Source organism: Neopsephotus bourkii, unplaced genomic scaffold (genome assembly GCF_033783945.1).
Source record: "Neopsephotus bourkii isolate Nb327-2 ecotype Australia unplaced genomic scaffold, CSIRO-AGI_Nbou_v1 NB_873, whole genome shotgun sequence".
Classification (NCBI taxonomy): Eukaryota; Metazoa; Chordata; class Aves; order Psittaciformes; family Psittacidae; genus Neopsephotus; species Neopsephotus bourkii.
The window spans coordinates 2,628,849-2,642,020 of record NW_026901367.1 but is presented as its reverse complement, the minus strand read 5'-3'; the positions used below and the strand labels follow the sequence as shown (position 1 = coordinate 2,642,020).

General features: G+C 60.3%; 1 protein-coding gene across 1 annotated transcript; it reads right to left on the bottom strand.

The window, feature by feature from the left end:
* Positions 1-5,293: 5,293 nt before the first annotated feature.
* FBLN7 (fibulin 7) lies at positions 5,294-13,145 on the bottom strand. The gene is made up of 8 exons (XM_061356915.1): positions 13,033-13,145; positions 11,971-12,130; positions 10,663-10,833; positions 9,890-10,015; positions 9,669-9,806; positions 8,630-8,767; positions 7,276-7,414; positions 5,294-6,634 (listed from the first exon to the last, which is right to left on the bottom strand). Exons 1-8 carry the CDS (start codon positions 13,123-13,125, stop codon positions 6,262-6,264), a joined length of 1,338 nt encoding a protein of 445 aa, XP_061212899.1. The 5' UTR covers positions 13,126-13,145; the 3' UTR covers positions 5,294-6,261.
* Between the last annotated feature and the right edge of the window lie 27 nt (positions 13,146-13,172).

The window sequence follows — 13,172 nt, the reverse complement described above, 5'->3', positions numbered from 1 at the left end:
AGCGCGGCGGGGCCACGCCCTCACTCCCCCCCTCCCCACACACACACTTTGCCCGCCGTGCGCGCTCCCGTCGCGGCGTGCGGGCTGGCGTCACGCGTGCGCGCGCCCGTTATGGCGGCCGGGGCACGGCGGGCGCCGCCCGTCACGGCGCTTCCGGGCCCGGCCCGCCCCTTGTCTCCGCGCCGCTTCCGCCTCGCGAGAGCCCGGCCCCGCCTCCGCCGCCGGGCGCTGCACTGTGGTAAACAGCGCCCCCCCCCCTCCCTCCCTCCACAGCCACATCCGGGCACCGCTGAGGGGAGCGGGCTCCCGGCCGCCCTCAGGCGGGGAGCGGCGGTCACGGCAACGAGTCCCGGTGGTTGGCAGCGGTGGCCATGGCAGGGCGGCTGTGGCAGGGGTCAGGGAGCGGTAAAAGCCGGCGTTAAAGAGGTTGGGAGGCGAGATCCTGTGCCAGGCTGTGCGGGTGAGGGGTGTTTGTGAGCAGCGCCTCGGTGAGCGGGGTTCATTAACAGGGCTTGGGCAGCCCGTTAGAAACTCATTAATAAATCCTTAATAGACTCACAGAATCCAACAGGGTGGAAAAGCCCTTTAAGCTCATCCAGTCCAACCATTGCCCAGCACTGCCAAGGCCACCCCTAACCCATGGCACTGAGGCCTCGTCTCCACGGGGTGTGAACACTTGCAGGGCCGGTGCCTGCAGCCCTGCCCTGGGCAGCCTGTTCCAATGCCTGAGCACCCTCTGGGGCAGGAATTGTTCCTCAGCTCCATCTAAACCTGCCCTGGTGCAGCTTGAGGCCGGTTCCTCTTGTCCCATCCCTTGTTCCTTGGGAGCAGAGCCCAGCCCCTCCTGGCTCCATCCTCCTGTCAGGCAGTTGGAGGCAGCCATCAGGTCGGTGAATGGAGCTGCCTCTGTTAGACATGGAATGCTGAAGAGCATTATGGAAGCCAGTAATGATGAACACAAGGCCAGGTTGGACACAGGGGCTTGGAGCTACCTGCTCTAGTGAAGGTGTCCCTGCCCGTGGCTGGATGAGCTTCAAGCTCCCTTCCAATACAAACCAGTCTGGAATTCTACGTCCTCCATGATCCAGTAAGACAAGCAGCAGCTCTCCATGTGTTGCTGCACACTGGTGGTGAACTCCTCATGCTCCTCTGCAGCCCCACATCTCCACATTCATCCCCATCTCGGGATGCTCCTGCCCCGCTCAGCATCAGCTGCAGATGTTGTCACTCATTGCTCATCTTTTCTTCCATAACCCTTATGTGTGTGTTCCCAGCACCCCCGGCTGGAGATATCCCACCTGCCATGGCTGGAGCTGGATGTGCATCCCTGCTCCAGCTCTGCTGACTCTCAGCACTTCACAGCCCCCAGGAGGAGCTTGTTTGTTGTTCTCCAACCAGTTTTCCCCTCAATATTGTCTTTTGAGGGACTTTGTCAAAACTTTCTGGACGAATCCCAAGTTACATCAACTTATTTTCCTTTACAGGCCGGTCTCCTTGGCTAACAGGGCTTTTTGGGACATATGACTCTGTTTTTCCAGTGCCAGCAATCCTAGCAGAAAATAAAGAAGACAGAACACCCACATCGGTTCCCTTTTGGGAGGGATGTTTTTCCCCTCTCAGAGGCAAATTGCAGCCTCGCATCCGTGAGGAAGGAGCCATCTCCAGTGTCTCACACACCAGGCTGGTACCTGAGCAAGGTGAGCAGGGCAGCTTCAGCCAAGGGTCCATCTCATCACACACAGCTCATGGAGATGAGAGGTCAAAGTCAAACCAGGAAACCAACTCAAGCATTAAAACCATTCTTCTGTGGCTTAGGGGCTGAAACAGGGCCCTGGAGAGCAGGGGAGTGGTGTAGGTGATGCCTCAGGTGGGCCACTGAGGGTCATTAGGGCTAATTATAACTAATTAACCCCAGCTCAGTGTCATGTGTGGAGCCAGCACCCACAGGGCTCAGCAGCATCTCCCTGGACAATGGGAGGGCTGGAAAAAAGGTGGTTTAAATATGGACTAAAAGCTGGCTCCTGGTTTCTTGCAGCATGTGCAGGTGCAACATCCATGGTATTCCCTGCTCATGGCTTGGGGAGTGCAATTAGATGAACTATGTGTCCCTTCCAACCCAAACCAGTCTGGGATTCACTGGTTTTAACCAAAACCGTGCCTGCAGGAGCAGTGTGTAGCTGTTTGCTTCAATATCCCTCCATGTGCTTGTGTTGTCAGGGAGGAAGTTACCCTCTTGGGAAGCTCCTCAATGGCTCTTTTCTTCTTTCCCCCAAAATACAGCTGAATTTGGCAACAGCAGCTAACCCAATTCCCTGATGTCCACACCAGGACATCACAGATACATTAGGATCAGGGGATGTAGCAACATACCTAGCAACCATAACAAATAGAGCTGTGATTCAGCTCTTCATCCAAGCCCATAATGGGATTAATGAGTGTTTTGGCTTCTCGGGGCAATAAAACTCAGATTTTAACCTGCAGCCTTATGCAGGAAAGAGAATTATCATTCTGCTTGCAGGGATGTATCTCAGAACCATAGAACCCCAGATTGGTTTGGGTTGAAGGGACCTTAAAGCTCCTCCAGCTCCAAGCCTTGCCACAGGCAGGGACCCCTTCCACTGGAGCAGCTTGCTCCAAGCCCCTGTGTCCAACCTGGCCTTGAGCACTGCCAGGGATGGGGCAGCCACAGCTTCTCTGGGCACCCTGTGCCAGCGCCTCAGCACCCTCACAGGGAAGAGCTGCTGCCTTAGATCTGACCTGAGCTTCCCCTGTTTCAGTCTGAGCCCATTACCCCTTGTCCTGTCACTACAGGCCCTAATGAAGAGTCCCTCCCCAGCATCCCTATAGGCCCCCTTCAGACACTGGAAGCTGCTCTGAGGTCTCCACACAGCTTCTCTTCTCCAGGCTGAGCAGCCCCAATGTTCTCAGCCTGGCTCCATACAGGAGGTGCTGCAGCCCCTGAGCATCCTCGTGGCCTCCTCTGGACTTGCTCCAACAGCTCCATGTCCTCACGTTGAGGACTCCAGCACTGCACACAGGGCTGCAAGTGAGGTCTGACCAGAGCAGAGCAGAGGGGCAGGATCCCCTCCCTCGAACTGCTGGTCACACTCATCTTAATCTCATCAGGCTGAAGGGCAAGAGAAGCTCAGGACTTTGGATGCCCAGCAGGGAAAGGCCCACCAGGAGTGTATTTTGGAAGGAGGATGATGATGAGGAGGAGAAAACAGGACATGAAGCCATGGTCACCTCCTGCCCTGAGCTTGGGACTCATCTCCCTCCATGGGGTGAAGAGGAGAGGGAGCGCTTCCCCCCAAACCTTGAAAATTCAAAGGCTCATCCCAAAGAGCAGTTGTATTTCCCAGGGCCAGAAGAGCCTCTCTCTGCACATTCCAGGCTCAGGAAGCGTGCAGGATGCCAGAGTGGCTGCTCTGGGAGGGGAACAAAACCTCTTGAGTCAGCTCAGACGCTGGCCGGAGGTTTGCAGCCCCGGCCAGACACTGCAGAGCCGACCTTAAACGTTTGTGGGGCTGAGCAGGAGCTGTGCAGCCAGGAGACAGCCGAGCTGCCCGGCCCCAGGCCTGGCTCTCCAGGCCAGCAGGATGCGGCTGGGAGCATGTTCCAGCCCGGCCGGAGAGGGGAAACCAGTTCACCCTGGCCTCGGGAGCTGGGGAAACGCTGTGCTGGGAGGAAGAGCCTCCGGTGCGGAGCTCCAGGCGCCCGGCTCCAGCCTCATTAGCTGGGGAAAGCATCACATGGAAACTATTCTGCCCATCAGGAACTGCTCCTCTGACAGGCTCCTGGGTTTGGCTCCCAGCGCCTGGCAAGCGCAGGGATGATGAAACACGGCTTCACCCTGTACCACAGCCAGGAGCGGGTGATGGAGGCACCAGGAGCTGCTCTGGCATGGCCCAGCCCTCCTCTGGAGGAGCACATCCCCACGTGCAGGTTTTCCTTTATCATCCCTGTATCACAGTGACAGAAGCACGTCCAACCAGGCTGGGCAACTGGAGCCACTCTGGCCAACCACACGCACTGGGCTGCCCACTCTGCAGCCTTCTTCCTCCTAACTGTGTCCTTTCCCAAAGCATCCTGTCCATCTTCTCCTAAAGAAATAGTCCAATAAAACATTGCTTTTCCTTTCAGCTCCTTTCCTGCTCCGGCTTCTGTGTCCTAGCAGCGGTGTCGGTGCTGTGTGAGGACGTGTCCCACAGAACTGCTTTTATCAAAGGCTAATTCAGACCACGTGCCGGGCCGGGTTCATGAGGATAACTGCTGCCTTTCCTGGATGGAACATGACTTGGCTGGAGTCTGGGTAGCTCCAAGGACATAGCTCCAAGGAAAACCTCATCGCCTGTTCTCGAGGCATCCCAGGACGCAGGTACACAGCAGAGCAGCGCAGTGGTGTGTCCTACCCGTTCCCTGTCCCTCCTGCGGTGGTGCCCAGCACTATCCTCTGATCACAGCAAGGGAAATAAACCCAGGGCAGAGCCAAAAAGCTGCCTCCTTCCCCATCCTGATGCCATCTGCATGGGGACAGCCCCTCCATCACCCCAGGATTGAAGGGGTGTCCTCGGTAGGACAAAGGGATTCTCCCACCTTAGGGGAGGAGATGAGAAAAGAGGACATCTCAGCCCACTTTGAAGGAGATAGCACCCAGCCATTCCCTTCTTTCCCGATGCTCCTCCTGGTCTTTGTCCTGCCTTGGGTCTCCACCACCCCCAGATGAAGGTGGCAGCTCCCAGGTCCTGCTGCTCCACCACTCCCTGCTCTGGGAGCAGCTCCACTCTCAGAAGAGCATTAATTCCCATGTTTGGGTTCTCCTCTAAGCTTCCTGTTGGGTTTTCATCTCCCTCCCCCAGCACAAGCCTCGGATGCATTTTCCCTGCCCAGCTCCACCATCCCACCGGAGCAGCCGCCAACCCAAACATCCTCCATCCGCCGGGATCGGGATCCAGCAGCCCTGTGCTGAGGAGCACGCACTGAATGTCCCCCCTTGTTCTGCGGGGAAAGGTCCTGCCCCCCTCCAGAGCTCCATGGAAAAGCTGTATTCCCCCCCAAAAAAAAACCCCATGAGCTCCATCCCCCAATGGATGCAGCACAGATTGGAATCACTGGGGCAAGGAGTGGGAAGGATTTAGTGGAAGCAGCATCAAATCCCAAGGAAATTCTGCCCCATTGCATTTTTGGGGCAACATAAGGCAGAAAGATAAACCTGACAGAGGCAAGTTCTTACCCCACAGACCCCGAGTCCCCCCCCAGGCAGCTCCAGGTGAGCATCACCCCCATCCACACGTGCTTTGGGTACTTTATTCTGCTCAGAGGTTATATCATGGTACTAAACCAGCGTAACAGAGAACATGCATAACGTTGGGCAGGGGTTGTGGTTAACATGGACAAGCACCAAGGTCCCGGGGGGAAGAGAGCCAGGCCAGGGAGGGGGGTCCGTGTGCGTGTCCCTCCCCCTGGCATGGTTTCCAGCCAAACCCCCGCTATCCCCATTGCTGTGTACACACAACGGGGTGAGGCTGTGCCTGATGGATAAATGAAACACTCACATCTCCAGCTCCCTCGAGCATGGATTCATTCATGGATTCATGGATTTTTCCAGTCCCGGTCAATCCCATGGGATTGGAACCCCAGACCAGCCCCCTCTATGCAGGCTGCCATGGGTTTCCTCATCCAAAGGGGAGCAGAGGCTGGGTCTTGGAGCAAGCTGCTCTAGCGGAAGGTGTCCTTGCCTTTGGCAGGGGTTGGAACTGGAGGAGCTTTAAGGTCCTTTCCAACCCAAACCATGCCTCTATGTTTTAACAAGATTGGGGTCAGTGCACGCAAGCCCGAGCCAGCGGGGGGGAGAGCAGTACCTGCTATGAGCCTCCCTCCTCCTGCATGCACCACTTTAACTTATTTCCTATGAAAGAAAAGAATTAAAAGGCAATGAGGGCTGTGGTTTCTATGCACTGCTTTCTGTGCTGTGCAGGCAGTGAGGCTGTGGGACATTGTCCTTGTGGAGCTTCAGGTGCGGCTGATGCTCTGCTCCCACTCCAATGAGCGGGTAACCTGCACCTGATTCCTTCTGCACCTCATTTCCCTCTTTTCCCCCCAATATAGGTGGTGCCAAAGAATAACCTCAATGCAGAGGGGAGGATGCAGAGAGGCTTTGCTATGGGATGTCACCTGGAGCTCCTGTGAGACACCCGCCTCCAGGGCTGGCGCTTCCGTGCGGAGGATGCTGAGCAGGGACCACCCCGGCTGCCACCTCCCCTAAAACTCATAGGCAGACACGAAGATGGTGATTCTGGACACGTGCTTGGCCTGGAAGACACGGTCCAGGTACTCGGACATGTCCACATCCACCTGGATGGTCTGGGGGCCCTGGAGGCTCTGCACCAGGATGAGCTCCCCGGTGTGCCGGTCCGAGCGCTGCATCACAAAGTGCCCGCGGTTGTTGCCACCCGCGATGCCGAAGCGGAGGCTGTCGGGGCCCGGCCGGCCGGGAGCTGCTGCCGTGGCCATGCGGAACAGCGGGGTGGGAGTCAGCAGCTTGGATGGCAATGGAAGGTAGTGGAAGGAGATGGTCTTGGGGGCTTGGTGGCACGAGCGGCTCTCCATCGGGCAGGGGTTGCGCTCGCACTGGCTGCAAAGGGAAAGACAGAGGGAGGTATTCTGGGAGCACCAGGGATGCTGGGTCCATGTTGTACCTATGGGGATGCTACATGTGTTTTTAGAACCCAGCACCCCAGCTCTGGGGCAGCAGCACAAGAGGGACGTGGAGCTGTTGGAGCGAGGCCAGAGGAGGCCATGGAGATGCTGCGAGGGCTGGAGCAGCTCTGCTCTGGAGCCAGGCTGAGAGAGCTGGGCTGGGGCAGCCTGGAGAAGAGAAGGCTCCTGAAGGGGAGACCTGAGAGCAGCTCCAGTGCCTAAAGGGGCTGCAGGAAAGCTGGAGAGGGGCTTGGGACAAGGGCCTGTAGGGACAGGCCAAGGGGAATGGCTTGAACCTGCCCGAGGGGAGACTGAGCTGAGCTCTTAGGCAGAAGCTCTTCCCTGTGAGGGTGCTGAGGCGCTGGCACAGGGTGCCCAGAGAAGCTGTGGCTGCCCCATCCCTGGCAGTGCTCAAGGCCAGGTTGGACACAGGGGCTTGGAGCAAGCTGCTCCAGTGGAAGGGGTCCCCGCCCATGGCAGGCGTTGGAGCTGGAGGAGCTTTAAGGCCCCTTCCAACACAAACCAGGCTGGGATTCTATGAAAGCAGGACCAGGCTTTGCACCCTACTGCACTCACAAGGGTGATGTCTTGACATAGGTGACGTTGCCGGTGGGCGGGGGGCACTGGGGGTTCACACACTGGAAGCCCCCCCCAGTGTTGATGCAGGTTGTTCCCCTCGTGCAGTTGTCCAGGGACAGAGCACACTCATCGATGTCTGTAAAACAGGGGTGGGCAGCAGGTCAGGCTCACCAGAGACCTCACAGAGGGCAGAAGGTAGGCAAAGACACCTTGAAATGGGTCAGACATCAAACGTGATCAAAGAGAGGTGGCTGAAAACACCTGAATCACCCCAAACCCTGTCTGTGCCTGCTCTGCTCTCCCTGAGCTCTGCCCTGGGCCAGCCAGGGTTAACAGCACTGCTCCCACAGCAGCAGGGGGGGGCTTAGTTCCCCAACTTTCCCCCTACTTGTTTGCAAACACCATCTCTTCCTATTCAGCAAATGCCTTTGTAACCACTGAGGTACCCAGCAATAAAACCAGGAGCTTGGAATGCAGGTACTTGCTGGGAGCATTAGATACTTTGGAACAGGCAGAAATAGGGGGGGAAAGGAGAAAATTGAGGAGAAAAGAAGAAAGTGTGAGTTTTCTCCCATGAACTGCAATAATCAACCCTTTATAGCCCCCAAATCCCCCTCTTTCAGAAGGAGACATCACACAAGTAGTTCTGGCCACCCACCACCCCTACCCACTGCTCCTCTGCTTTGCTCTCAGCCCTCTCCCCAGAGCCCCTGGTTCTGGAGGAGGAGCTGCTGACCCCTTCCCATGTAATCCTTGGCTTTAACTCGATTTAGAAATGTTTCTCCTTGGGGATGCCCAAGGGACCAGGCTGAGAAAGCTGGGGCTGGAGGAGAGAAGCTGTATGGAGACCTCAGAGCAGCTTCCAGTGTCTGAGGGGAGCCTACAGGGATGCTGGAGAGGGACTCTTCATCAGGGACTGCAGTGACAGGACAAGGGGTGATGGGTTCAGACTGAAACAGGGGAAGTTCAGGTTGGAGATAAGGCAGAAGCTCTTCCCTGTGAGGGTGCTGAGGCGCTGGCACAGGGTGCCCAGAGAAGCTGTGGCTGCCCCATCCCTGGCAGTGCTCAAGGCCAGGTTGGACACAGGGGCTTGGAGCAAGCTGCTCCAGTGGAAGGGGTCCCTGCCCGTGGCAGGGGTTGGAGCTGGAGGAGTTTTCAGGTCCCTTCAACCCAAACCAGGCTGGGATCCTGTGATGATTTTCCTCCCCACCTGGACACCATCTCCCTGTGCAATCCCACCAAGATTCCCACACACGGAAATGCTTGTGAAGAAGTAGAAAACTGGGTTAAGGACAGAAAGCAGCGGTTGTGGAAGCTGGGACAGGGCACGTTTCCCTGCTGCCCTCCTCACCTTCGCAGCTCTTGCCATCGCCCAGCAGCACGTACCCCCCGGGGCAGGCGCAGCGGTAGGAGCCGGGCAGGTTGACACAGGCGTGAGCACAGAGCCGGGGCCCCCCGTCCCGCTTGTACACCTCACACTCATTGAGGTCTGCGGAGAGACGAGGGCTGCAGAGGTGAGACCCCATCCCCTCCATCCCCATCCTCTCCGTCCCCTCCATCCCCATCCTCTCCATCCCCACCCCCTCCATCCCCATCCGCTCCATCCCCATCCCCTCCATCCCCATCCGCTCCATCCCCATCCGCTCCATCCCCATCCCCTCCATCCCCATCCCCTCCATCCCCATCCCCTCCATCCCCATCCCCTCCATCCCAATCCCCTCCATCCCCATCCCCTCCATCCCCATCCCCTCCATCCCCATCCCCTCCATCCCCTCCATCCCCATCCCCTCCATCCCCATCCCCTCCATCCCCATCCCCTCCATCCCCATCCCCTCCATCCCCATCCCCTCCATCCCCATCCCCTCCATCCCCATCCCCTCCATCCCCATCCCCTCCATCCCCATCCCCTCCATCCCCATCCCCTCCATCCCCATCACCTCCATCCCCATCCCCTCCATCCCCATCCCCTCCATCCCCATCCCCTCCATCCCCACCCCTGCATCCCCATCCCCTGCATCCCCATCCCCTCCATCCCCATCCCCTCCATCCCCATCCCCTCCATCCCCATCCCCTCCATCCCCATCCCCTCCCATCCCCATCCCTTCCCCACCTCCATCCCCATCCCCTCTCCATCACCCCATCCCCATCCTCTCCATCCCATCCCCATCCCCATATCCCCATCCCCTCCATCCCCATCCCCATCCCCACCATCCCCATCCCCTCCATCCCCATCCCCTCCATCCCCATCTCCCCCATCCCCATCCCCTCCATCCCCATCCCCTCCATCTCCATCCCCTCCATCCCCATCCCCTCCATCCCCATCCCCACCATCCCCATCCCCTCCATCCCCATCCCCTCCATCCCCATCCCCATCCCAGTGCAGAGCTCACCCTGGCAGAGGCCGGTGGCCGCGGTGCCGCTCATGTGGAAGCCGGGCTCGCAGCTGCAGTGCTGGGTCTGGTCGATCTGGGCACAGCGGGGCTGGCGGCTGAAGGCCGGGTCATCCGTGACGCTCCAGGCAGGAGGAGCTGGGGGCACACAGGGTGGGATGGGGTTCAGTGACGGGGGTGACAGGAGGCACCCGGAGTCACCCACCCGCGGGGTCACCCACCCGTCTGTGCCTGGTACTGGCAGGTGGCCCCGGTCCACTGCTGCGGGCAGAGGCACTTGAACTGGTTGAGCCCCTCCAGGCACGTGCCCCCGTTCTGGCAGGGGCTGCTCGAGCACTCACTGATCTCTGCAATGGAAAGAGAATCCATGGTTCATTTCAATGTGCTTCGGGAAGCAAGCCACAGGGATGCTGCACACACTGGTACCCTTCAGCACCTGAGAACCGCCTGGCTTCAGGGTGAAAGGGGGAGACTGAGCTGAGCTCTTAGGCAGAAGCTCTTCCCTGTGAGGGTGCTGAGGCGCTGGCACAGGGTGCCCAGAGAAGCTGTGGCTGCCCCATCCCTGGCAGTGCTCAAGGCCAGGTTGGACACAGGGCTTGGAGCAAGCTGCTCCAGTGGAAGGGGTCCCTGCCCATGGCACGGGTTGGGACTGGAAAAGCTTTAAGCTCCCTTCAACCCAACCCAGGCTGGGGTTCTGGGATTTCCCAAACCCACGCACTGTTTGTTTCCAGTGCTGCCCTGCTGCAAAGAAGCCCCGATGGCACTGATGCCTTTCCCCCTCCATCATCTCTGCTGTGCTGCAGGTGATGCTCCACCTGCAACTTCCACCTTTCCTCGAGCACGAGAAGCACCAAAGCAGCGGCCACAGGAGCTGCAGCATCCCTGGACTAACCAGGACCCCAGGACAGCTGCAGTAGCTCCCCGTTGGTGGACCCCAGTGGCCTCCCCGTGTCCCAGTTCCCCCCTGTCCTGCAGCTGAGCGCTGGGGCAGTACCTGTGCAGCGGGGCTCCTGCCCGGTCCAGCTGCCGTTGGCCTGGCACGTCCTGGTGCTGGAGCCCAGGAGCTGGAAGCCGGGGTCGCAGGCGAAGTGAACCTCGTGCTCCACCAGGTACTTGGTGCCAAACTTCTTCCCATCCGCAGGGGCTTGCAGGGCAGGGCAGGAGGCTGCAGGGACACAACAGGGAGAGGGATCGCGTTCAGGTGGTGCTTTGGGGACCAACACCATCATCTTTCCATCCCCAACTCTACCCGAGCCACAGTGCACCCGGTTCTTCTCTAACAGTTATCTCCTCTGAGCAGTGACCTGCTGAGGTTCATTGATGAGTCTGGGCCCTCACTGCAAGAGAGACATTGAGGGGCTGGAGCGGGGACAGAGAAGGGAATGGAGCTGGTGCAGGGCCTGGAGCACAGGGGTGATGGGGAAGGGCTGAGGGACCTGGGGGGTTCAGATGGAGAAGAGAAGGCTCAGGGGGGACCTGATGGCTGCCTCCAACTGCCTGACAGGAGGATGGAGCCAGGAGGGGCTGGGCTCTGCTCCCAAGGAACAAGGGATGGGACAAGAGGAACCGGCCTCAAGCTGCACCAGGGCAGGTTTAGATGGAGCTGAGGAACAATTCCTGCCCCAGAGGGTGCTCAGGCATTGGAACAGGCTGCCCAGGGCAGGGCTGCAGGCACCGGCCCTGCAAGTGTTCACACCCCGTGGAGACGAGGCCTCAGTGCCATGGGTTAGGGGTGGCCTTGGCAGTGCTGGGGTAAGGGTTGGACTGGGTGAGCTTAAAGGGCTTTTCCAACCTGATTCATTCTGTGATTCTCTCCAGCCCCACAGGAGAGCCCAGCAGAGAGGCTGGGGCTGAGCATCCCTGGCAAGGGGCTTGGTGGCATTTCTGACACCTCTATTGCTGGGGATATGGTTTTCCAGCCCCCTCACCTCCAGCTCCAACCCCTGCCATGGGCAGGGACCCCTTCCACTGGAGCAGCTTGCTCCAAGCCCCTGTGTCCAACCTGGCCTTGAGCACTGCCAGGGATGGGGCAGCCACAGCTTCTCTGGGCACCCTGTGCCAGCGCCTCAGCACCCTCACAAGGGAAGAGCTTCTGCCTTATCTCCAACCTGAGCTTCCCCTGTTGCAGTTCGAACCCAGCTTTGCAGCCGGTCCCCCCTGTGCAGCTCTGGCCCTTTCACCTCCCCACATTGCCAGGCTGGAAGCGCTCTGATTCGAATGGAGAAATCCCCATCCCCACCCCGCGCACCCCGAGCCGCCCGCCCCGGTGTCCCGCAGCTCCCGGTGTGAGGCGGGCACTCACCGGGCAGCGCCGCGGCCGGTCCCTTGGCCAGGGAGGCGTGCAGGGTGCTGAGCCGGCTCTTCATCAGGCGCAGCCCCTCGGCGAAGCGCGTCTCCTGCCCCTTGAGCAGCTGCTGCATCTGCCGGATGGCGGCCAGGAGCTGCTGCCTGCTCAGGCAGCTCTGCGGGGACAGAGGGCATCAAACACCCCCGCAGACCCCGCTCCATCCTTCCCCTCCCCGCCTGCAGGAGCGGCTTTATCCCGGGGCTCGGCATCCCCACGGGGGCTGTGACCGCTCTGCGGGATGGATGCTGGCGCCCGCGTTCATCCCGCTGGAGCTCCCGCTTGCACATGACACACCGAGGGGAAAAGAGCTGTCTTGTGAGCTCGGCCGGGGCCAGGGCGCTCGTGGGCCTCCTGCCTGCACCGCGACCGCTGCCACGGGCTGACTCATGCCCATGGGCACCGTTAGCGTGGGTTTCCCTGTGGGACTGGCTTCAAAGGGAGGAAAGGAGCAAGGGATGAGCGAAGCCGGGGCTCAGACACTCACAGCGCGCCCGGGGTTTGGTGAGGGTGGGATGAGGCTGGAGCGCAGGAGCTCTCCTGGCCCGAGGGGTTCCATTCCCCCCCTCAGCCACGGTTACTCTCGTTCCCAACAGCTCCCGGGGTTACGGAGCGGGAGCAGGATCCAGCCCCGGCGCCGGGCTCCGCTCCCCTCGGTGCTGTTGGGGCTCACAGGTTGCGGGCGGGGATGAGCCCGTCTGTGCCAGCAGCTCCGGGTGCCCGCGGCACGGGAAGGGAGGCAGAGGCGAAGAGGTGCGGGGCGAGTGCGGGCTTTAATGAAGGGCTCTTTGTTAGGGGCGGTTCAGGTCCGGGGCCGGCGGGAGCTCCCGGCGGGATGCTGAGCAGCAGCAGCACAGACCCCGCTCTCCCATAGAACCGAGGGGGGGGGTTGGTCCCGGTGCGCCCGGGGGCGATGCAGGTGTGGGGTGGGAGGAGAGGAAGAGCTCCGGGGCCCGGCGGGGACCTCCCGTGGGGAGCGGGGGGAAGGGACGGGAGCCGCAGCCCTGGGGTCCCGCTCACCTGCGCGGCCGGCGCGGCCGGGAGCAGCAGCAGCAGCAGCAGCGGCGGCAGCAGCGGCGGCGGCAGCGGGGGGCGGCCCCGCGGCCCGGGCATGGTCCGGCGGCCGGCGCGCTCCGTGCCCAGGCGGGGCTGTCCCGGGC